This window comes from Barbatula barbatula (genome assembly GCF_947034865.1).
Source record: "Barbatula barbatula genome assembly, chromosome: 2".
NCBI classification, from domain to species: domain Eukaryota; kingdom Metazoa; phylum Chordata; class Actinopteri; order Cypriniformes; family Nemacheilidae; genus Barbatula; species Barbatula barbatula.
In genome coordinates this window covers 12,030,122-12,056,362 of record NC_136767.1, presented here as the reverse complement: position 1 = coordinate 12,056,362, position 26,241 = coordinate 12,030,122, and the positions used below count along the sequence as shown (strand labels likewise).

Below are 26,241 nucleotides of genomic sequence, written 5' to 3'. Positions count from 1 at the left end.
GAGTGTCAGTGTCGTCACGCTGTTAATAGGCTCTAGCGCTCGTCAGTGGATTTGACAGGACAGCAAGACCGTGGACTCCGCGACAGCATACGACAACAGCCAGAGCGAGTTAGGGCGAAACCGGAGGCGAAACGGTGATCAGCGCTGTGTGACAGAGGCAGCTCATACGTTTGAGAGATGCGAGGACGGGTTCCAGGAGACAAAGGAATCGCAGGCATGTCGTTTTTTTTGTCCGCCCATAGTCAACTCGGGCACGTTTACGGACCGAATAATAAAAGTGACAGTATTAAATTAACGTTCATGTAAATATACTCACCCAACTATTTAATGACCGAGGTTGGATTTTTACGGGGTTAGTCACCATCCCAAAATCAGCTACAAAAAGCTGCGAACACACACATAATCTTTTCATCTTTATTTTTTTGGAATATGAGTTACAATATCAGGATATCCTGAAGTGCATTCCTACGGAGTTCAGGTCAAGTTAAGCGATCGTTAAAAGGCGTGACTAAATCAAAGGGACGAGACAGACAACTCGCATCAGCACCACAATATCCACCCTCTCAGTAAAAGCGTCTGCGGATTTGGGCGATACGAACACGTTTCGTCTTGTCTGTTTGGAAGCGCTCTGAACTCGAAGATCTGCGATCCCGGATCGTCAGAACTGCTACTCAGCAGCAGACTCGTGGGCTGTACAAACTCGATGACTAACGCAAGTTTTTTATTTATCCTTTTGGGAAAAGGACGCTAAGCTGTCTCCATTTATAAAGTTAAAAGCAGTGAACGTATTGACGAGCCGTGTTTCCCGAAAGATTCCCGAGGAGAAATCACAGTAAGGTAAGCGTTATTCCCAGTCAGACAACTTAGTTTCCGAAATGATTACGTGTTCTGTTGCATATGTTTTGGTGCGGGTGTGTGCATTGCACAACGAGAAAGGTTAGGTTTGTTTTGTAATAGTTTAGTTTTGTTACCTTAAGTGATTTCAGTATACTCTGTCAATCTGTATAGCCTACGTTTTGTGCCATTATTGTGTACATAGTTGTTTTAGTGAGGTATACATGCACTGTGCGTGTTATGTTATGTAGCCTATGACAAGACTCCAGCTTACCTAACTGTCTGTCACTTCCAAAAAGGACGATGTCTTCGCGTTAAGTCAAGTGTTTCTTCAAGAGCTGAAGTCGCTTTGAGGATGACTTTTTCCATGCTGTGGCATTGTTTTAAAAAGAGCGAATTGCCTACCTAGAAGGCATTTTATAGGCACCATTCGGGGACTTGCTACCCGGGTATAATATCCTACCAAAATGTTGCATGTTGAAATGATGCCCACAAATAGACAGCTCAATATTTTTTGAAACACAGCCAATGTTTGTTTTGTCAACTGTATCAATAGGTGCCCATGAGTCACTTGTATAATATAGCATAGTTATTTATATAGATTGCACACGCAGGGCACGCTAACAGCTGGAGAAATCTCCATGGTTCTCTGGCAAATCGGCCTACGTCACACTTACATGAATTCATATTGTTTCCACATAAATTGTATTTTTGTGGAGTTCACACAGCTGCGTAAACACTCACTGCCGGTCAGTCCACACCGCACCCCTCTGTTCTTTCTTATAATGAATAAAAATCCTAATGCAAGAATAAACGCATGATAATTATGAAATTATTATACTTATTACACTTATTAGATTACATTTCAATTTTATTTAAAAAATAACAGAGGTTGTTTTAAACAATGGAAACAGATGGCAATTCTTTGTAATATCCATTTGGTTTAGGCATTTGGATAACTTTTATGATCTGATCTGTATTCATGACTGAGTTGACGGATTTGTATCAGCTCTGTTCATGAAACTTCCCATTGTTAAACTCACACATTTATATCAGTAGATTTGAGGGTGCCCACATTGTTTGAACAATACAACGGTATTTAAAGAAAAAGCTAATAAATGAATAATAACTGGCTTTGTGTTGTCAAGCAAAAGACAGTCAAAGCAGACAATTGCATGCTTTTTCCACCCATTTATTCTTCATGGAACTAAAACCACTGTTGCTTGGGTGAGGCATATTGTGAAGCTTGTTGCCACCCACTCTCTCTCTCTATCCCTCTCTCTCTCATTTTTCTCTATCGAACTCCGAGACTCTTGGTGACTTCAGCTTTCCAGAATGCTTGCACTCCACACATTCCAGGCCTCTCAAGCACCAAGGAGCTGGCCAGCTCTACACAGCTGGGAGCCATATAAGACTTTGGGGCAGTATATTGAGCAACATCTTTCACTCGGTTTTGTACTATATGGCCAGACACAAGGAGGAAAGGGAGGCGTGTTCTGCATTCCTCTTGTTTCTTTAATGGGGCAAAGAGCCATAGAGATGACAACTCCCTTTAGCAATACATACAGATGTGCATTGTGCAAATACTCCGACAGCTCATATCATAACACTTTAGATGATGACTGAAGTACACACAAAGTGCAGATTTAGAAACTACAAGGGCAAATTCTGAATTCTGAACGCATGCGTGAGATAATATGCTGTTCATTTTTGGTGACTGCCAGCAACTGACGTATGTATACACGCGCACACACATGCATATATGAATATGGAGAAAAGCAAACATCTTTTCCCCAAAAGCACATGATGTCCGTCTGTGCTGGAAAAATGCAGTTAAGAGACTGTCATTGTACAATGCTATAATCTCCCTCTGCGTTTTTGGCTCCTCTCACAGTTGTTTTTGAAACGGGAGAGTATGCAAAGAAAGTTGAGGCCAGTACAGCAGGCTGATAGCAAGAGAAAAGAAAAGGAGAGAGGGAATGGGGGGGAAAAAGAAAAGAGTAGATCCTCATGAAAACATGCAAGGGGTTGTGGGAAGGAGGTTCTCAGCTGAATCTGTCACAGCTGCATACAAAAAGATTGTTTGTAACTATAATATTTTCCCGACAGTAATCACAAGACAGTAAGGGAGATAAGGGAATATAAAAATTAGTAAAGTAGTAAGTAACAAATGTAAGTTTTAGTCATTTACAGAGTCTCAGCACTCTCTGTTATTGAGTAACTTTGAGTCTCATAGCCCTCATTCGGAGGCAAAAGGTTGTGTGTTCTTTTTTTGTTTGTTTGTTTAACCTAGACAACAACCATCCACTTACATAGACAGAAAAGGATATCATATGTGTATACTTTGAGATCCATGGAAACAGATAGAGTTGCATGTTGCACAACTATTGACACACTTTTAGGGAGCATGAACCCAGTCACCCAGAACTGCTCCCCACTACAGGAAACTGAAGTCATTGCCTTAAGATACCTACATATTGTCATCTTACATTATTTGTTTTCAGTTTAATAGGTTTAGGTGGTTTTATACTGTACTATTTGGCTCTTTCCCTGTTTTTTAAATGCTTGTTTGCTTTCAAGTAAAATGTGTAATTTTGTGATTTGCCTTAAACGTGGTTGGTTTGGTTCATGTTTGAAAACCCTTTCTTGGGATTAGTTTTCAATGTGAATTTTTGGCATAATATGGAACATACTTTGCAGGGGGTTAATGTACTTGCATTGCACAACTTTTGTTTAGTAAGTACACAGATCCCACAATTCATGTACAGAAACATTAAACATATGTTTTGACTTATGAGGCTTCTGTTGGGTAACATCTAGACAGGAACCAGATCCAAAATCGATACTAGTCGGGGCGACATATTTTTCAGGTTTTTTTGCTTTAAGATACTGTGGATGTCACGGATGTGTTAGAGAGAGAACCCAATTGCAGGCAGCGAAACGGAGATGAAGGGGTTGAACAAGGACTTTAATATATACAGAAAACAGGAACAAAACAAAAACCCACGAGGGGGTGACAAAACAGGGTACACAATAAACTGAACTAACTAAAGACTAAACACTTGACAAGAATTACAACTACAAAACACCTAGACTAACAGACCCAAATACATGGCATGGCATGGCATGGCATGGCATGGCATGGCATGGCATGGCATGGCATGGCATGGCATGGCATGGCATAGCATTAAGCAAGAAACAGTAAAGCATACCAGTGCAACGAACGAGCCCAAGACAATAGACAAGAGGGCATGAAATAGGGGAACAAACACAGGATAATTACTAAGGGGCAGGTGAAGGTAATGAAACACTAATGGGAAGGCTAACGAGACAAAAGGGCGGGAAACACTGACGAGACACGAGAAAGCACATGGCATGTCAGAATCAAAACAAAGCCATGTCTTTCTCACACAAAACCTAAGGCTATGCCATGACTCCGCTGCAAGACCAAGAATAAACATGACATGATAGCGGAATCATGACAGTGGATCAACTGGGGGTTCGTTGAAGGTAATAGGGTGAAATGTTCATGCTTCCTTCACGGTTTGAAGTATCATATCTAATTTCCAAAAAGTAACACATGCAAGACATTATGACTCCATTAAGTTTTCCTAAAGCTGTTTTGGGTAGGTGTGGGATTTATTTAAAGAGAAAGGATGCTTTGTTTATATTCCTAGACTGGCTGAATATACAGTATGGGGATGTTCGTGTATTAATGTGTCTGTGTGAGGAAGAGAACAGAAATCTTAAGATAAAATCAATCAGATAACTAAATTCATTGTTTTACCACTAAATAACCTAATTTAGTGAAGTTTTTGCTGCTATACAATTTACATGCTACAGGAACACACATGTTGATACAAATGCATTATTACAGACATATAGCTACTGTACAGTAAAAATCTGTTTGCTTTTAATGAGATGCCAAAGCAACGTAACCCATTGAACTGCCTGCTAACAATATTCTGAAATAGCTCACCCAACATGCCCAACATGAAAACCCTGTACTGCAGGGAGTGTCTGGTGTGGCATTTTAGCTACATCCCCAACTGCTGTAATTCCTTCAATAACAAAGCACAAAAAAAATACAACATTTTTTAGAATAATAGTTTTACAATACAGTATAAATCTTAGCGGTTGCATATAGTTTTAGACACTATTTGGATGTATTTAGAAATTTTGAATGAATTAATAAATCACTGTCCTTTTAAGATGAGTGGCATTGAGTGTATTATAGCATTAACACACCTTGAAAATGTGACAACTCACAAAAATAAGTAGATTATGAATCATAACACAAATGACAGGTAAAATGCGATTATGTGTTCTTGTTGTTTTGAAAATCTCTAGTAGGCTGTATGACCAAGAACTAATATAGTTAATTATCTTGGGTATGGTAAAATCAAGTTTGGCAAGCAACCGTTCATTGGTGTTTCTTGTTGATTTAGCTCATATTTTGCTGCATTGCTGGCATTCATTTCAGTGAATATTGTAATATGTATTTACACACAGTTCCACCGTTAAATATAATACTTAAATTTTTACTCAATTATTCTTTTATTATGTTACATTTTGTCACAGCTGTGAATTTGGTATGGGGATTATTTAGTAGTCTTATGACTTTAGGAGAATGACAAGCATGATTTGTTAACAGATTTTACATTAAATTCATTACAATGGAAAGAAGTGGAGTCACGCTGTCTATCTTTTATACAATCATCATAATTTGTTCATCCTTATGTTGTTCAACACATGTACTGTATATGGAACACAAAGGCCGATATTTTGAGAAGTGTGTCTAAACAAAAAAAAGTAAATGGGGGCCACTGTTGTTATGATGTTGCGCCAACATTCTTCAAAATATCTTCTTGTTCTTTTTTTACTACATAATGGTAAATAAGAGCTGAAATGTTTTTTATTTCTGTTTAAGGCTAATTCACACTGAAACAAAAAAAAACACACACATTCAGATTTCTAATGAATAAGTATGTTGGTATTCGTTAGCCTTTAATGAAACCACCCCTTTGTCTTTTCAAGAACAGCTAGTTTCATTGTTGAACCTGAATGGGTGTACATAATTATCTGGCAAACCACTCAAATGTGGTTCCTCCCAATCATTTAGCCTTGGCTTTTGTGCATCAGTACATCAATACAGTATATTTCAGTGACAGTCACCATAGCTAACACACCCCAGTTAAACAGCAATCAATTGATCATTGTTCTTCAAAAAGTTTTAGATCAAAGCTGCCAGTGGTTTTTCTCCATCCCACATAAGCCACTGGACTGGTGTTGTGATGGTAATGACATGTGATTGGTTACGTTTGGCCAATAGGAGCCTAATGTGACAGGGCCATAAATAACATCAATATAGATTTTACCAGTGGTCATTGGAGATGCTGTTTTGAGTGTTCAGCAAGGTGCCAGACAGTCAATTTGCTTTGTGCATGTGTTTGTGTATAAACTCTATGATCCGTGATTGTGTTTTGTGTACATAATAGTTCCTCTTTTTATAACTATTGTTCTATTTCTGGGTCTAATTTTATTTGTTTTGTCTTCTCAAATCACACTGTATGACAATGCATTCCAAGGCAGTTACAGTATCACAGTCAACAGTTATCTCAACAAAATCCCTTCCTGTTCTTTCCAAAAGCCCCCAGCCCAAAGAGGGAGAGAGAAAGAGATAAAGTGGAATGGAATGGAGCAACAGAAAAATTTGAGCCAATGAAAACAAGATCAAGTTCTCTCTCCGGTCTAAGGTTTATTTATTTCCCTGACTGGTTCTTGCACAGCAGCAGATTGGTGTTTAAGACTCGTTTTCACCCGCTTGAGGATCTCACCGGGCAGAATACCCCTGATGTTGTTCTTTTCCACGTTCCCCAGAGGTGGAAAGGCAGATTGAAGTTTGGCCTGTGATGATTGAGCTAAACTGTTTAATCAACCTATGAATCCATGCCACATTCTTTCACGTTATACTGGTTTTGCCATACATAGAGAATACATAGAGACAATATATTCAGCTAGGTGTGTCCTATCCTTACGTTTCTGCCTGCCTAAAATACGTAAAGAATACACCCATGTCCATGAATTTGACTGATTGCATGCTGTGACTTTTATTTGTTCCATGTTTAAGTTGATGGTAGAATTTTGTTTATGTTGTCGAATTGAAAATTAACCATGAAATTTTCCAACGTCTCCAACTATTTGACATAGTCAATGACCATTTAAATTAAAAACCTGTCAGGAATCAGAGGGGAAGAACCCAGATGCAGGCAGTAAGGAGTTAACAAACAATACTTTTAATCAGACAAAACAAAATAATTTTGGATAAAAGCATCTGCCAAATGAATAAATGTAAATGTAAATAACTAACAATGGGCAGGTGTGGGTAATGAAACACTGAAGGGAGGTTAACGAGAGAACAAGAGGGGTGGGGCCAAAGACGAGACCATGTCATGATCACAATAACATGTCTCTCTCTCCACACAAAACAAGAGGTTTTAAAAAAATGTAACACGTGACTGACAATTGTTAAGTGTGTTGTATATTGAATGGAATCCCCACCACATTCCCCACTATATTCTAGAGAACTTTTGATTGTCAAAAATTATTTTGGTGAAAGTGAGAGTAATTGTAAGTTACAGTATATCGGTAACACTTTAGTATAGGGACCGATTCTCACTATCAACAAGTTGCTTATTAGCATGCATATTAGTAGAATATTAGTTGTTTATTAGCTCTTATAAAGCACATATTCAGCATGAGCATATGTTTCATCCCTAATCCTGCCCTATCCTAAAGTCTGACAGTTATAGCTTCTAAATGTTAATTTTGTCAATATTTTTGGTAAAAGTCAAAAACTTAACAAAAATCATCCTCAGAATCATAGAAGCTTGTGCCATAGGAAACAAGGTTTCATAGACAACTGGTTATGGGCGTCCAAAACAAAAGAGTTTGAGTTGCATCTAATGAAACTCTAGCCATGAAGATGACTTTCATTATCCTTGTATGACAGTGCGAGTGTCATTTTGTGAAAATGTGCTCTCTGCTCATCTCCGTCATTATAGTTCCACTCTATATGCTATACTTGCAAAACTACATTACTCACTTAATTCGAAGCAGATTTGGCCTGGTTATCTTGAAAGAAGCTTGTGCGCTAGTGCACTCAGCTCCAGTCTATCCCTGTGATTAAACAGGCGAGTAAAGGCTTAATGAGATTAACCTCTTCATTTGAGCGGGTTGTGCTTAAAGATGTGAACATTTAATGCATGTCTCACATCTTGCTAAGAGGGGCGGCACTTTTATTTCCTGAATTACAATGAGATTAGATGTCTTACTCATTGACGATAGGAACCGCATAGCAGGGGTTATCAGAATCACATCTGAACTTGCAGTGGCTCATGGATTCTGATAACCCAATCATAATGAGGCTTTGCTGGTCAGACATCCTCTCGTCAGTTCCAAAGCATAGCCAAACTCACTCTTCATCAAACAGCTTTGTGTCAGTAAGGAATGCAGGGCATCTGTTGACCCCTTTCCACCTGCAAGCCCTCTTACGTCTTATCCCTGGACATCTCTTCAGGCCTGTTGTGTGCAATAAGGAGTGATGTAGCTGCCATCACACAAAAGAAAAAGCTCTACTACATTCTCCAGTGGGCTGGAAGGACTTGTTGTCTCTTGTACGTAGGACAGAGGTGTTCTGCTAATGAAGGTGTCAAATGATTCCTGACCTTCACTTGAGAGCAGAGCAGAAAATTTAAGGATGTGTCAGCTTTCAAAACACTTCTTGTGAGAACAGACTAGAATGCACTGTTTACATATTAAGGGGGAAAGTTGTCATGTCCATAAATCAGAACAGTAAGTAGGTCACATGTTGCACATTGACAGCTGGCCTGAACTCCCAGTGCTGACATACTTGGAGAGCTTGAAATTGTGGGTTGATAAGACGGTGTGGCCTGTCCTCATGCTGTGGAGATAAAGTCTGGTGAAAACAAGCTGACTTCTCAGGTCACACATGCACGCGCGCACACATACACACATTCTCTTTCGTCCCCTCTTTGCAGACAGCCATCACACTGTAAGCACACTCAGTCCCAGACTTGTCTTTCTGTCTATTTGCCTTTTCAAGATTCAGGATTCCAATAGGCTGCATTGATAAATAATACTGATAAATAAGAGATGACGCTGCCAAACAGTTACTAAACCGTCCATAAATACATCAATAAATTCAGCTGCACTTTTTGTACATCTTTCTACATCCCCCTTTCTCCTTTTTTAATCTGTGTTGTTTTTCTTAACCTTATCTTTGTTTTAATGTTCTGCACACAACCTCACAAGCCTCTCACATGGGCAACGCCATGCCCCTGATACTAATAAACCTCCCTCTGTTCTGAAATGTCAATCTCATCTTTTTCTCCACAGTATTTGCTGTGTCCATGGCACTAATTCGTATTCCTTTATTAGTAACACAAAGTTCCCAATAATGTTATTGCTTGACTGTTTATCCGCTGTTTTCACATTACTGAAAACTCTGACTTCCTGTTTATGTGGCTCAACTTCATAGAATGTTTTCTCCTTAAAAAGATTCCCTATTGTATAACAGGGCTGACCTACTTTGCCCACTTGTAGACTAAAGCTGAATATATTTGCAGTAGATGTGAGAGTGATATTAACTCTGATAGCTGAAGGTTTAGTGGTATGATAGACAATCTGGTCTGTATCCAGTTTACACAAACAGCAATAACAAACATAGTTTAACTCTGCAGTTTCTCAGGCTTATCCAGCCAGTCTAATGGAGCACAAAAATTTAGAGCCTCTGACATTTTCACTAACCTCATAACACTACATTATTTTTAAACCCAGACAAATCCCCAAATTACCATATGGGCTTAGCATTGGGTTCCACCTCTCTCTCTAAACTCTTTGATTCTCACTTCTATTCCAAGGGGTCTGGGGCCACAGGGGCATCACTTTCTCAGGGCCTGCCACTGCACTGGCACTGGTTTGCCTGTCCAGCTGGGTCTGAGATGGACACAGAAAGGATTGCATTGACTGAAGTGTGGGAACAGGGTCTGCTTTACTAAAATCTGTGACTGACAGTGCCAAACCTGGTCAGTGACCTCATGATCAGACCAGTGCTCGAATTGAAGTGGGGCTGGGGGGACCTGGGACCCCCCATAAGGCATTAGGGTCCCATAAGCATTAAAATAGGCTCAGGGGAGTCCCTCAGATATTTTTATTTGAGTAAAAATTATAATGACAAATGTGATTAAATCCATGCAATGGATATGGTAAATTTCGTTAATTAACTATTTACAAGAATTTATATTAAGTTTGTTTATGTACAACATTCGTAAACAATACTAGAATTATTCTGTTGGATGTACACTACTTTTTAAAAGTAATTTCCTTTCACCAAGCCTGCATCTTTTTTTCCCAAAGTACATTAAAAGAAGCCTGTTCTTTCATGTAAGCCTGTTTTAATAAAGACTATATAGTTATGCATATGATTATCAAATATATTGTGTATTTAGTATAAATTGTATATTGTGAGACTTACCCCCAAACCCACCAAAAAAACAAGTCTTATGGTGGGAACCCCCATAAAACTTGATTCAATTCGAGCACTGGATCAGACTCCATGATCAACAGTCCAAATGTTTTAGGACATGTTTTAAGCGTGCCTTGATTGTTTCATTAACTATGTAATGAATTTCAATAACACACCAGGGTGTTGTGTCATCTGTGCGCTTTGTTCTTTTCTGTTTGTTATGGAGTGTCCTGTTGAGTTGTAATACCAGTAGATATCGCTAGAGGTCAGTATGCATCAAATGTGGTGTATCTTGTTTGCATGGCAGGGACAAAAAGAATGGCCCATGTCTTTTGTATTGAAATATATAAGTGTTTTCCTCAGAATTTATTCGTTTTAAATGTAGTTCCCTCAAGCATGCTCACAGATTATATCAGCGTGCCACACTAAAACTTGAATACTATTTCATTTTGAATATTACATTTGAATACAGATATCATCAGGTTATAACATGCAAATTATGCAATGTGTTATTATTTATGTAAGAAGAGTGTATAATGAACACAGCTGATTCTGTCCGTCATCCTTTCGATTGGGTCAATGACGTTCAAATAAATCTGATAGTATTATGAAACATATCTCTTATGTTGTCGTAAAACAACGGCAGTGTCAAGTGAATATTCAGTGCCTCCATATCAAGTGATTCAATGCGTGTCAGAACATGTTAGCACAGCGCGTGTTCTGCCGTTGAAGACGTTTTGAACCTAGTCCGCCTGTCAGAATGTATGACTGACTGACTGGCGCTCAGTAGATTATGGGTTAAAAAGGCGAGCGTTCCAGACGGGGCGCGGCTTTAGGTTGGGACAGTTTCGATTGGCCGTCTGTCACAGTGACGCAAAGCAGAGGCGTGTCATTGGCGAAATCAGCTGTGTAGAAACAATAACAATCCAGCGAACGCCCCAAAATGAGTGCTTACATGATCAGGAGAAATTCAGGTGAATAAAAGCGTCGTTGAGACACTGACGTGCAGGTGTAGCAGACTCATTGGCTAATGTCCTTCGCTTCATTGTGAAAACTTACCAGCGCATCTCTATCAGCTCAGATCTGAAAAGGCGAGTGTGAAGATGCTGCCTCTGTGACAGACGTGACACCACAGCGAGTTAAAACTTAAAGGCACAGAGTTTATAGACGCACAATTTAAAGGCTGCGTTCGATCTCCTGTACCCGGTTTAACGGGAGCCAGGAGCGAACCACGTGAAGCCGGGCATGTGGGTCAATTCTGGAAGCGTCGGAAGGTAAGGTGGTGAAATTTCACTTCTGCACACCAGCGAGTCACATGTTTCACCTCGCAACAATCATGTAACGTTTACCTGCGGATTCTCGGCCACCAGCGCATACTCACGCCGGTCACTGCATCAAAATACTTCGCTTGATTAAAACGCTTACTAACCACCGCCCATCTAATGCTTGATGTTGGAAGCGTGTCTTTGTGTCACGTCGCGACTGATGTGACTCTCCGCCTCTTCGGGTAGCGAGTATTGTTTTTAGCGCGCGTGTGTTTGTTCATTTCCCGCTGCGCATTCTGATTCGATGGGCTTGGCTCATCTTGCTCTGCACCTCAGGTCTCGCAATTCCTTCGCAACCCGTTTTATTTCAAAGCGAGAAATCGTCTACCGATACTAATGGTTCACATATATCAATGAATCGTTTCCTTGAATGGGTGCGGATAGTGAAGTGTGAAGTATGAATGGGGGGGGGGGGGGGTCAATGGCTGGCCCTGCACGTCACAATACCTTAGCACCTGATGTAATCGTGGGAAATATCGAGACTGGTTTTGCTTGTTTTAAGGCAAAACCCAAGCTCTTATTAATGCTTTTTGTTCAGCAGTCATTGATGTGTTGTATCGATATTACTCGCCAATGTTCAGCTGCTTCACACATGCATTACAAACTGCAGTGGACATTATGATCTGCTGTACTGTTCAGAGCCTTATAACAAACTGTAATGGGCTTTCTGTTCTTATATGATTCCGATTGTAAACAGCCTTCTTTTACAGTAACAGTTAAATGTTTAATCTGGGTGTCACGTGTGGATAATCGTGAAACAAACAAACAAACCTCTGCTTGATCATCTAAAGCGCAAGTGCCCACAGATAAGCTGCTGCTGTCAACATCCGCAATCACTGCTTGCACAAACTCACTCTGGTAGGTCCGTCGAGAACTAAAGTCTGGAGACCTCTCAGTTTTTCCATAACTTACATTAATGAGTCACTCTTTGAGAAGTCTCAAGAGCAAAGGTGCGGTTAAGGAAACATTGCACCTGACTGCTCAGCTCCACAGGGTCTGTGATGCTGTGGTCCATGTGGGACACTTTGTGAAAACAGAATTGATTCACATTTTGGTGCACATCTCTCTGCGAGCTTAAATGTGTTGTCTATATGCTGTGGTCATGGGTGTCCGTTTTAAGAAATTACAGTCAGTTCCTGTCAGCAAATTGTTAGAATACCAACCGATTGACAACCGAAAAATGTGTGGTAATGTGCATCATATGCAGTTTTTATAATTGTCTTAGATAAATGTATATATATTCATAAATGTGAAAATGAATAATAAAGCATCCCTGTTACTCTGCAATGACTGATGGTAATAATGGGAAAGATCCAATTCATTCTCTGATCCTGAGGACTCAGCACTCTTAAAGACTTTGCAGCATGGCTATAAAATGGGATCGATCCACTGACTCTGTTAGTGTTTGCTGAGTTACATAAGTTGTCTGTGCTCATCTCACTTGTGGCAGTGCTTGTTTTTTCAATGTCAACATTTGAAAACGTGCCTTCGCAAACACTCATATCCTTTGGTAAAGACTTGCACCAGACATGGATTTTCTAATGCATTGACAGAAGCAGCTAAAATTAGGTCACTTCTATGACAGACAGGGGTTGACATTTAGCTTCTATGTTTATCGAGATGTAGATAATATAGTGTGCATGGAAAGGGAACTGTGTCTGTGCTTTTGGGAAGGTCCTTGAGTGAGTGTTTTAGGACGGGCATTAGCAGGTGCTTTCTAAGAGTGAGGGTTAGCTGTGGATTCTGGTTATGTGGCAGCGGGGAGAGCAGCCTTTGCCACTGGAGCTGTTATGTAACACACACACACACACGCACATCATTGGAGGGATGAGTAAGTATCCACTGGCTGGATCTGTAGAACGACTGAAAAAGCGTTCAAACTTTTAACTTACTGAAGAATTCTCTTCTGTGAGATTTACGAAAATATTTTTCAATCACTTGTAAAGTTTTATTGATGACCGCAAAATATACAATATAGCATCAGAGAAAGAAATACTTTTGCTAAACCCACTGTACAATGGTATACAATAGATTTTTTTTTATAAAAGTGAGAACATAAAACCTAACTGTAAATACAGTTTTGTGCACATTCATCATAGTGTTTGAACACAGACGAAATATATACAGCATTTATATAATTTATAATAATCTTTATTGCATAATGCCCAAGAGAATGTGGCTTATTAAAAAGAGCACAGTGGCTGGTTATACATGGAAAACTCATGGCTCGTAGGACGAAACTGTGTGTGTGCCCGAATATTTTGGAGCCCATTGCTTTGTACAAAACAGTTTATTTTTTATTAACAGGCATATTCGCTTGTGGGTTTTAGTTTATCATCACGTTGCAAAATCCTCTTTCTACCTACATATTCAGACACACAACACGCTCGCACACACTTAGGCTGGCAGGACCGAATACAGCAGACTAACTGTTGCGTTGGTTGTACAGTGTTTGTGAATGGAGTGGGCGTCTGCCACGCGTCTCATCCTTCTCGCTCACCTCCCACTGTTTCTATCACTGCCTGTCACTACAACAAGAAACAGCGTGGCACACTGCACATCTCATTCCTCACGACTAAACACTGACTCACCCCACTGACTCTGCTAAAAGCTTCATGAGACACTCTTGTCTCTGGTATCATTGCTTTTATCATAGCTATGCTATCTTTGTGTGTGTTTGAAAAGGAACTTGTATATGCTGTAGTTGTTCTTAAAGTGACAGTTAACCCAAAAATAAAAATTCTGTCATCATTCACTCACCCTTTGTTTGTTCTGCGTAGTTAATAAATAGTAACCAAACATATGTCATCCCCCATTGACTCCCATAGTATTAATTTTCCCTGTTATGACAGTGAAGGGGGGATGATATCTTGTTTTTCTGGAAATAATCGTACAGCTGTATCTCTTTTTTAATCAAACTAAATACTCTTCGAAGACTACTGTATAGGCACTCAAGATTAACATGCTATTGGCAGAAACTGCCTGTGATATGCCATCTTTAAGGAAGGGAAGGGTAAAGATTTGTTTGCCCCTGTCTCTTTAAGTAGGAGAAATACTGAAGTTGGTAGGTTGGTGCAAAGTACACAAGCTTGCAACCACAACTCTACCTACTGCCCCACTTTCTCCCTACTGTGATTGAGGTTATGATCTCCCTTCAAATTATTTTTTATCGTGCAATGTGTAAACACATAACACTGCACATTTGCAGCATCCTTTATAAATGTTGGTGACTCACAAAACGGTTACATAGCACAATGATAGAGTTTAGAGCTGATTTATCACTCTGCCCTTGTTATTGTTATGTAACCTGACCATACCATATCTCAGAGAAGCGTCTCTGAAACCTGAAAAAAACCTCAAGGCAGGCTGTGACTTGATGTCCCCCTCATAAGGATTTAAAGTGAGCACCACTTCTCTGGATAAGTGTGCTCTTTTGCTTATTTTAATGTTATTTTAATGATTGTAGACTTAAGTACGGTAGGGTTAATTAGTTTACTTAATTTCGTTTTTGGATGTTTTTTGCAGTGTGCTGACAATATTAATATGATCGTACTAACTATGATAACATAATTTTCATAGTATGAATCTGAAAGTATATTCATTTTAATATTAAACAAATTTGAAAATATGCAGACATTATTTGCCAGAGTGAATTAAATGAATGAGAGCCAATTTTAGACCCCAGTATATCATTGGATGCCTGAGCTGTGACGTCTTTGTCAACGGAACAATAAACAGTGGCCGTATTAATCTTTCATGAACTCTTTTTATGGAACTTAAGCTGACTTGGACAGGAGAGCTCTGAATGGTTGTAATGCAGATAGCTGTATCACTGTGTCCAAAGAATGCACAGCACTCTGTTGGCAAAGGCTTCTGCTTGTTTGTTTATTCAAGGAAATTCTTTATTGTTTCCCAGAAAGGTAATTGTGCAACACAGGACACTGTGCATCTATCAAGTGTAATTCAAGCCATGTTGGCTGCCCATTTAAAGCCGCAGAACAATAACGGTTCCAATTGTATTTTATAACGCCTCTTTATTAAAGTGTTGTTGAAATAAAGATTCATTTTTACAATTGCTCAAATGTACGCAACTACCTCAAGTAATACAGATGAGCTTAATAAATAAATGACCGCAATGATTAGGGTGCATGCAGATCCAAACATACAGCTTTCATTATTTCAGAGAAAAAAGGTTGGATCTCACATTGCTTGCTTTTGTCTGAGAATATCCTAGTTGTCATGGAAATTATTAATTTACAGTCATGTGTTGGCACACAGGCCTTCTAATAAAGACCTGCTGTTTTGGTCACAGTGGATATGTTGAAGGATTAGTTATAAAAGGTGTAAGCATTAATGCTGTCTGGTTTACCATGTGGGATCACTGTTTTTCTGTACAAAAAAATGACTTTGCCATTGGGCATTGGTTTGCTTCAGCTAGACTCTTCCACAAAGAACATTACATAGAAAAAGTAAAAATGTATTTGATGTACTTGGCAATTCACACTTTTAAAGAGTTTTTGCATCAAGACATAAGTATTAGACATAAATATCAACTGACCCAGATTTTTTTAAAAACTTTGAACATTTGGTGAATACTCAGTATTGATAATGCCATTCATTGTTTTGAGCCTGTTTGCCTGTGGGCCGTTTTATTTGTGTGTGTGTGTGTGTGTGTGTGTGTGTGTGTGTGTGTGTGTGTGTGTGTGTGTGTGTGTGTGTGTGTGTGTGTTTAAAGAAAAACTGAAACAAACACTACTGTTGGATTGAACTCAGGTCGCCTACACACAAGCACACATGTCAAAGCGCATGCACAGTATTGCAAGTTCATTGGTACTAAAAAACACACAGTAAATGTACATGTATCTAGAAATAAATTCAGGATAAACTTTTTTTAGAGTCAATAATAATACAGTGGTGGACAACATTTAAACTATCTTTTTCTCTTTCTCTCTCACCCAGGGCCCTCTCCATGGATATAGACACAGATTATGAACGACCTAATGTGGAGACTATAAAGTGTGTGGTGGTGGGTGATAACGCGGTGGGCAAGACCCGGCTGATCTGTGCCCGTGCCTGCAATGCCACCCTTACTCAGTACCAGCTGCTTGCCACCCACGTGCCAACTGTCTGGGCCATCGACCAATACCGCGTGTGCCAGGAGGTGGGAAGGCCTATGGCATATTGTGTACATGTTGAAAAGCATGCCTTATAATGAAATACCTACACACCTTGAAATACACATAAGCATGATAATATTATTTAACTGGTGTGTTTATATACTATACTTTTTCATATAAAAAATTATTGAAACTGAAATAAAATAAATTTAAATCATTAGGTTCATATGAATAAATATTCACATAAAATATAATCTGTAATACAATCATTCTATTGTTAAGGTGCTTGAGAGGTCACGAGACGTGGTGGACGAGGTCAGTGTCTCTCTCAGGTTGTGGGACACATTTGGAGATCATCACAAAGACAGACGCTTCGCTTACGGCAGGTCAGTTACACTATTTTTAGAACCGCCAGGCTATGCGTGTGCTTGGCCTAATGTGTTTGTATTATGCCGTTATAAACGTATTATCGCTTTTTTCAATAATATTTTAATACGTCTAGGTTTAAGATGACATCACAAGCAACCCTTCTGTACCATACTCGGCCATTTAATATACTGCCCCCTCATACTACATCTAAACAGTCTAGACTTCCCACAATGCCATACCTCAGATCAATCTTTCATTTGTTTGCTCTGATCTCTCTATGGCCTTGGCTGTGGCATTTTTTGTCCTGCCAAGGTTTGGTTATTGCCCTAATCCTCCCAGCTGGGAAGGTAATGTGCTGTAAGCCCAGCCAAAGATCACTGCGTGGAGGCCCTTATTCCCAGCGCAGCGGAGGATCAGTGGATCAGCAGTGGTGCTTTGGCTCAGGGCAGTGCAGCAGATCACAGGAGCTACTGAACAAAGCTGAGAGTATAAAAGAGATTGATACCATTCTTGAAAGCTGGTACGGTGGACGCTTAATGTGTTTTGACACTTAAGCCACTCGTAAAAAGGGGGTTTAAATTTCAATTCATTAGATATCAAAGTAATTTACATTTGCATGAAATACCGCTAGACCTTTTTCCACCATTTTCTTGACAATGCTGATGCTGAACATTCTAATTGATCCACAAGACCACCAAAAGTTATTCATGCAAATTCATTCATCATATACACAGACTCAAGCTGTTGCAAATCTACATACATTTCCTTATGTATAGTTGGAAGGAAGCTGGTAACAAGACCACCATTGGCCACCATTGACTTCCATAGTAGGGAAATTGCTTTCCACATTTCTTTGTTCTGACGAACTGAAACAGTTATGAGGCACTTTTGACTACCATTGTAATTTTTCCTACTATGGTAGTCAATGGTGGCCAAGAACAGTTAGGTTACAAGCATTCGTCCAAATATCTCTCTTTGTGTTCATCAAAACAGAGAATTTATACAGATGTTGAACAATTTGAGGATTAGAAAATAATGACAGTATTTAAATTTGTGGGTGAAAAAATACTTTATAATATTTAAAATACTCACGTTTATTATTTATAGAGAACGGTTAAAGAAAAACGGTTAAGGTGTTTAACCGTACTGTAAAAACTTTTAGGAACTGCTGTTAAAGGTTGGTCATTCATTACATCATCTGGGCCTGACTAGACTTTTGCAACTTATTTCTGTTGGATATAGACCTTACGGTGATAAGCACTGTCAACTTGCTGCAATTGAGTCTGAACCTTTGACACCCAGATACCACACACATTACTCATACATCAGATACATAAGACTACAATTAGAGATCATTGCGTGTGAGGTTTTTGATTATGTATTTTGTTTATAGCGGTTTTATAGTGTTGTGTGTGTGACTTTTTTGGTTGTAGAGGTGTGAAGTAGTAAATTAAACCTTATTACTTATTACATTAATAAGAATTAATTAATAATTTCTACTTCATTACTTTAATTTGAGTGTGATTTTTAACAGCTAGGAGGCTGCTCAGGCAGCAGCGTCAGTACAATTTGTCCGATTAACAGTTGTTCAAATGATTTAAGAGATATTATTTTAAGGTCGAAAAAATACATAGTGTTGCTTTAAAGTGTCAAACAGCTACAGTACAGAATCTGCTGCAGAGTTTAAAGTTGTACAGTTTCAGGACAGAGGTTTCAGTTTAACATCTGGTGTGCCCTAGAGACATTGTCAGGCCATTGAGAATATTGTGCTTCAACAGGTTGCATTACAATGTGTGTGCTTCAAAGTTACTCTAATGAAAAAAGTTTCAGGAGTCCATTTTAATAGTTGAGGGAAACATTTTTACTTTAAAATATGTGGAAATAGAAACTTTATTTCTATAAACCATAAAAGTGTCCTATGGTGTGAAAACAAACAATAAAGACAAATCTCGTATATAAGATATAATTTACATTATCATCATTAACGGTCTGTTTTCTAAATGTTTGCTGTGTCACACCATAGGACACACGTACGGTATATTTGTCAACTACCCATGTAGATTTGACACCTAGTTGTACAGTATATGACAATAGAAAACCAAAGAGAGGGAGAGTGAATCCATGCGAATGAAACCACAGAATACGTGTGTGTGTGTGTGTGTCTGTGAGTTCTGACACGTCTCCCATAATGTTTATTTGTGTACTGAACAAAGCCAGCTCAGCTGTTGAACCTGCATCTGTGTGTGTGACACGGCTCTTTGTAGAGAGGACAGGCCCTGTTATGGAAACACAGAATGAGATGATCTACACTTAAGCTAAATGCACACCCACACAAACACACACTGACACATTTAACAGTTCTTGATAATGTTTATCAAACCGTAGCTGCTGACTTCGTCAATTATTTATACCTTCAGTGTACCATGGTATAGCCACATAGCGTTTTATCAACAGGTCTTAAAAGTGCTTGCTATAGATCATAACATTTTTATTTCTTGAATGCACTCTGTGTGTTTAGATCTGTCTCTGATCAAGACTGTGTTTACAGTGAAGTCATGTAGATATGCAGTCAGGAGTTTGAACATGCTCTACATAGCTCTTCAGTACACCACAAACATTTATTACATAACACAGTACTGGATGACCCTCAACACGTTTATAGCACATACACGGTCATTGTTCATTGAGTAAGATGGTAAATTGTTGTTATGTGTGCCGCATGCCGTATGTATCTTTATTGTGTGACCCATTTCACCATATTCTAGTTGGCGTTCACATCTTCATTAACATACACAATAACGAAGGCACTTTGTCGGACCTTGATCTTCAAATGCTGTCTTAGTGTTCATATTCATATATGGAAAATATAAAATGGGTCAGGCTATACCCCTTTTAACTATTTACAGGGAACTGTCTTTATTTATCTGATAGATTGATTTTAAGGATCTTCAAAGGAATTTCCATGATTTAGTCACCACACACTAGAACTGAGCCAATACTAATTCTAAAACATTTATGACACGTATTCACGTTGTCATGTATGAGCATGCATTTACAGTGAAAATGCAAAACTCGATGATGTAATCCAGTTGTCCAAGTGTGTTCACATTAAAACAGCCTTGCAGAGCTCCATTAGTCATTTGTGGATGATGGTGTCACATGATGAGTTTGAGACCAGCTTTGAAATGCAAGTCAGACAAGGTTTTCTCATTTGCACAACACCTTGCCTTCACATTTGATGCTAGTTCATGCTTACACATTCACTGTGTAAGAGCACTTAAACACACAGTTATTACTGTGTCAGGCTGCTCGCTCACTGTTTTTTTATAAAGTTAATTCATGCCCCTGGGAAAATGGTCAAACCACAGTTTTCATTTCACATAAGAAATGATAAGTGAACTGGTGAACCTTGGAGCGGCAGGCATGCAAAAATCCCATTAAGCCTGACCATTCAAGTACTAACTAAAATGATGATTAAAAAGCATCACTTGGGTACTTTAGAGTGCCATAACTAACACTTGCATCATATCATTCTGTGTGACAAAATGCACAGAAATATGTCTTGAACTGGGCTCGTGCCATAATGAAAAAGTAATGTCTATTTTGTTCGTTGCATTTTACAGATAATCTTCAAGACGCAACTAATTATTGTGTTCATAGTGTGTCTGTATTAAAGCCTCTGTGTAGGATGATTAGTGTCTAGGGATGGCCAATTTCACGCCTATTTAGATTTCTTTGTTACAAGAGAATTCATACAGATTTCTTTCTCTGTATCTTTAGATCAGATGTGGTAGTGCTGTGCTTCTCTCTGGCCAATCCGAACTCTCTGCGGCATGTCCGCACCATGTGGTTCCCTGAGATTAAGCACTTCTGCCCCCGCACCCCGATCATCCTGGTGGGCTGCCAGCTGGACCTGCGCTACGCTGATCTGGATGCTGTTAACAGGGCTCGGAGGCCCTTGGCCAAGTACGGACCACATCCTCCACCCACTCGTGGCTCATATTCTGTTACTCAAACTTAAGCTTGAAAAGTTTGCATGAGCTTTCGTTTTGACAATGTGATCACTAATGCATTTACAATACTTAAAAGGTCCAGCCTTTTTTGCTCTGTTATTGCACTTGGCTTCATCAATGCTTCTGTTGTGTTTCTAGACCCATCAAACCTACAGACATTCTGCCCCCAGAGCGTGGCCACGAAGTCGCTAAGGAACTTGGCATTCCATATTACGAAACAAGCATTGTTGCTCAGTTCGGTGTTAAGGACGTGTTTGACAATGCTATCCGTGCTGCACTCATCTCTCGACGTCACCTCCAGTTCTGGAAGTCCCATTTAAAGAAAGTCCAACGTCCCCTTCTTCAAGCCCCCTTTCTGCCCCCCAGACCACCGAGACCCGTGGTTGGCATTCCTGATCCTCCTCCCATGGATGGAGAAGGTCCGGACTCTCTTTTCTGCCAGCCCTTGTGCGGAGATGTCCTGTTTCTCCTGCAGGGTGGGACCACTCGGGTTTTCTCTCATAAAGTGTACCTTGCCACTTCCTGCTCTAAGTTCTATGACCTTTTCACAATGGATCTTGGGACAGCTGGCGAGGAAAAGGATGGCGAGGAGAGCTCGGAGGGGAGCGAGGAGGAGGAGCAGACCCGAAGAGGAGCCAAAGAACAGGCTGGGCGTACCAAAAGCCTGGACATAGATAAGGAAGGTGAAGGGGGTACCAGGGGTTCCAACAGGCTGCTCATGTTGCAGCAAGGCTCCTTGAGGACTTCACAGAGCGATAATGCTCTGCCCGACAGGAGCCAACGCTCTGTGGGACCTCTGGGAGCAGGCCGTGCTCTTTTGGGATGGGGACGTGGTTTCTTAGGGGTGTATTTGGAGATGGTGGATGATCCTGTGACAGGGCGACCAAGACTCATGACAGTAGTGTCCATGGATGAACTTATTCAGGAAGAGCCATTCCAGGTTAGAAGATACTTAAATGTTCACACAATCTATAGTAATGCAAAGCAGGGTACATTATGTTTAATACAAATCAAAGTTCATTCAAAGCTTCTCAAAGTCATTGTTGGCCTTCACTTGGTTATTTCAGGCAGTCCTGCAGTACCTTTACACAGGTCACCTAGATGAGGGGCGTGGGGACCTGATGCAGGTGGCCACCATTGCTGAACTTCTCGAAGTCTTTGACCTGCGCATGATGGTGGCCAATGTACTGAATCGTGAGAGCTTCATGAATCAAGAGATTACCAAAGCCTTCCATGTGCGTCGTGCCAACCGCATCAAAGAATGCCTGAGCAAGGGCACCTTTGCTGGTAGGCAATCAGAAATATTACTTAAATGTATTTGGATTACTCTCATTTACTTAGGAGTTCAACCATAAACGTTTACAATATTGCCTCACAAAAAAATGTTGGATTTGATCATCTGCGTACGGGATGCAGATAAATCTGTATCACTTCTATCTATTTACGAATCGTTTTTCTTCAACTGATTAGACGCACAACGAACAACAAAATGGAGACGTGCAGTTCTCATAGGTTTTTGACATTTAACAGTCCCAATTTGTATAGCACAAATTCTTCGAGGTTCTGGTGTTATTGGCTAATTTCCATTATTTGTCAGCGTGTGTCACATTCAGAATTTCCTTTCAGTGACTAAGATTCTCATTAGTTCTATTTTCAATTCCACAGTCCAAGAGAATTGAAAAAGAATAGTTCATACTCTAGAAAAGTCAATTTGGACAATTTGCCTTTTCTTCCTTCATTCAGTCATTGTGTTTTTGATGAAATACCCAATGGAGTGTTTTACAATACCCCGTCATTGCAGTGAGTGAATGTTTGTATTTTGTGAATGTGTTTGCATTTCTGCTCTGTCGTGTTCTGTCTTTTGTTGCTAACCCTTTGTTATTGTCATGTCTTGTGTGTTGTGTGCATGTTTGTTGTAATTAACCTCTTCCAAGAGACCTGTTCTCTCTAAATACATGATTTCATTGCACCATTCGCAGTTGTCATAATCTCATTACCCAACCATGTAAGGTGCTTCTCTCATGTTTGAAAACCAGAACATTTTTCAACTCATTGTACGCTCACAGTGGGTGAGTTTATAAACTGAAGCTAAAGAGATGTATTTGCTTTCCCGTTTTTAAAAAATTGGAAGCGTCCATCTTCTAATACCCAAAGCTTCTCTGATATTAATCAAAAAAGAGAAATGAAACAGAATCAGTGAGACACAATAAACACTCCTCCACGTTAGTTTCTAAAGAAATTTGGTACTAAAATACATTTAAAAAAAAATCTTTTCACAATCTGCCTGGCCCTCCCTTCACATTTTCTGTCATCTACCCTGCTGGAAAAGAAAAATTGCTCAAACTCTATGCTGGTTTGCTAGTCCTAGTCTGGTCTGGATAATCCTTCAGCCTGGTAAACTGGTCTTAACTGGTTTATGGTGCTCTGATCAGGTAAACGAGACCGAAACCCATTATATAAACACAGCTTTAGGACCAGCAATCCAGTTTAGAATGGTTTATGTTCTTTATTCCCGGCAGGGTTATTCTTAGCCTTGTCTCTCTGTCTATTTATTATTGGTCTGTGTGTTTGTGTGTGTTTCTGTCTTTTCGTCTGTCTCTCTGTTCGTCTGTCCACATGTCTCCCCCTCTATAGCCTCGACTCTGTGACACACGCCGAGATGTGTGCTCTTTTCCTCCCGGTTTTAGATGTGGTGCTTCGATTGGACGACGGTTATCTGCCGGCCCACAAGCCACTGCTCATCTCAAGCTGTGATTGGATGGCAGCCATGTTTCGTGGATCCTTCATGGAGAGCTACATTGAGGAGGTGAACAGAGTTTTGTGATATATTATCCATTTCAGTTGTATGTAAGGAAATGAAAAAAGATAAAAGATACTGATCTCCAGTCCTTACAGGGAGAGTTCACTCAATTCTGCTAGTTTTATTCCCCCTGTTGTTTAAAACCTGTTTATGACTTTTTCATCTGTGGACACAAATGTTTTTCTGTTTTGAGAGAATTTTGTTTTGTGTCCATACAATGGAAGTCAATCGGGTTCAATGTTGTTTGGTCACCAATGTTCTACAAAATATCTTCTTTTGTGTTCTGCAGAAGAAAGAAAGTCATACAGGTTTAGAATAACATGAGGATGAGTAAATGATGAATGTTTATTTTTGGGTGAACTATCCCTTTAGAAAGAGCTCACAAAGACCGTGGAGTTCTGCCAAAATTTATTTTGACACCAATGCCATTTTATTTAATATCAATAGTAAAATGTTATGATCCTAGATAACAAAATGTAAGACTTAAATTCAGTACAAAATTCAGTCTTTACCATAAAACCAATACTTCTCAACTGTACTGCAGGTACTTGTTAGGCTGGGCCGATAAACGATATCATATTGAATCGCAATAAAATCTTTGTTGATATCGATGTAGGCTCTTGAAATTTTAACTCAATATGGATTCATTTACAGCCAATCAGAAAGCAGAAATAAACACATGTGTGTCAAAGTACAAAGTCCAAATCATACTGCACTTGACAAAGAAAAGGAGGAAATGATGAGAGGAAGCCGCAACGACAAAAGTGAAAGTAACCTTGTGTTGTCATCGTGTGTTTTACAAAGCGTCTTATTTTCCTTTGCAATCGCTGGTAAAACACAACAAACTGCAAACGAGTTACCATTGCAAAGGTTTTTATATGCGGTAATGGAGCTGGTGCTGTCACTTCCCTGTACAGATTAGAGAAGTGATGAAGTGAGTTAGTTTGCACATTAAAAAAAAAAATCATTCAAGCATGTTTATGTTTGTGTGAGATGTCTGTAAGGTTCACTGAATGCATTGAATTCAACCAATCGAGCAAGACATTACAGCGCTATGTATGTACGCAGGTGCTGCAGCTCTTCTCTTTAAAGAGACATGAGCCAATAGCGTTAGAGAGCCTTTTCATTGGGTGAATGTAATGAATGAATAAGCCCTTTACTAAATGAGTCAATGGAGTCAAAATGAGATTGAATGAACTGGTACATGTTGTTCATGGCCTAATATCCTCTGTGTTGCGACAGTGCATGTCCAATTAGGTTATGTCAATGACATTGGCTTCAGTCATTGTTAGGATACTCTCAGAGCTGACAGCATTAAGAAATTATACTTTATATCGAAATAAATATTGTTATCGATCAATATCGAAAAAAGTTATCATTTTTGCAGTATCGCCCAGCCCTAGTAATTTTGACACCAGAAATCTATGCGATTTAAAGTTTGACAAAAATGGACCAAAACTAATCCAGTTTCACCAAAATGTATTTTCGGAAGAACTGGAAGTACAGATTAAATTGAGTCTCCTTAATTCTTCCTACCCTGAAGCTCTGACAAATCCCAATAAGAAAGTGGCACAGGTAGTCAAAACTAGGCCACCTCTATGACAGCCTGACCCAAATCGATTTAGCGACAGGATACCGTCTCATTTATATGAATGAGTTAAAAGCCCCACAGGACTAAACAAGCCTCTGCGGGGAGCACTCCAGGCAGAGAGATGCTGAAATATTATAGGAGGTCCTGTGCACACGCATATACATTGAGATACACAATGAAATATGTGCTGTGTCTATAACATTATTGTAAAATTACTTTAGGTTGGCATATATAGAAACATCAAATGTTTTGGACTATGTAGTACTGTATATTTTCAAGTTCAAGAACGTAAATGGAAGCAACATAAACAAATAAAAATGTGAATTTCTCATTATTTTGAAAACCTTCCACTTCAAAATTATACCTGAAAATGAGTTGAATCCAAATATGCAATTCTGTCGGGTGCACAGATACAGGCAACATCATAGCATCAGGTGCAGATACAGATAGAGTGTGTTCTAAACTTAAACGTCTACTTGGATAAAGAGGAAATGGCATGGATATTTATTATTAAGGTCACCCGTGTGATCGAAACGAGACAGTTGCCAATCTCCTCTTCAAATTTCCACTTCTAGAGTTCTGCCCTTCTAAGTGAGTAAGGCACTTGGGTGCGATTTATATTCGTCAGAAGTTTAATTCGCAACT

General features: G+C 39.4%; 1 protein-coding gene across 3 annotated transcripts in view; it reads left to right on the top strand.

Annotated features, from left to right (window-relative positions):
- The window catches only part of rhobtb4 (Rho related BTB domain containing 4), a 42,503-nt gene continuing 16,262 nt past the window's right edge, over window positions 1–26,241 (top strand). The window contains exons 1-7 of one of the 3 annotated variants that reach the window (XM_079477963.1): window positions 1–837; window positions 16,666–16,867; window positions 17,106–17,209; window positions 20,973–21,158; window positions 21,344–22,145; window positions 22,273–22,492; window positions 23,893–24,011. In XM_079477963.1, the coding sequence (XP_079334089.1) occupies window positions 16,676–16,867; window positions 17,106–17,209; window positions 20,973–21,158; window positions 21,344–22,145; window positions 22,273–22,492; window positions 23,893–24,011 (1,623 nt within the window). In that variant the 5' untranslated portion in view covers window positions 1–837; window positions 16,666–16,675. Of the gene's footprint in view, window positions 838–11,272; window positions 11,656–16,665; window positions 16,868–17,105; window positions 17,210–20,972; window positions 21,159–21,343; window positions 22,146–22,272; window positions 22,493–23,892; window positions 24,012–26,241 lie in introns of those variants that run through there. The other 2 variants (XM_079477962.1, XM_079477964.1) reach the window with 2 other exon arrangements.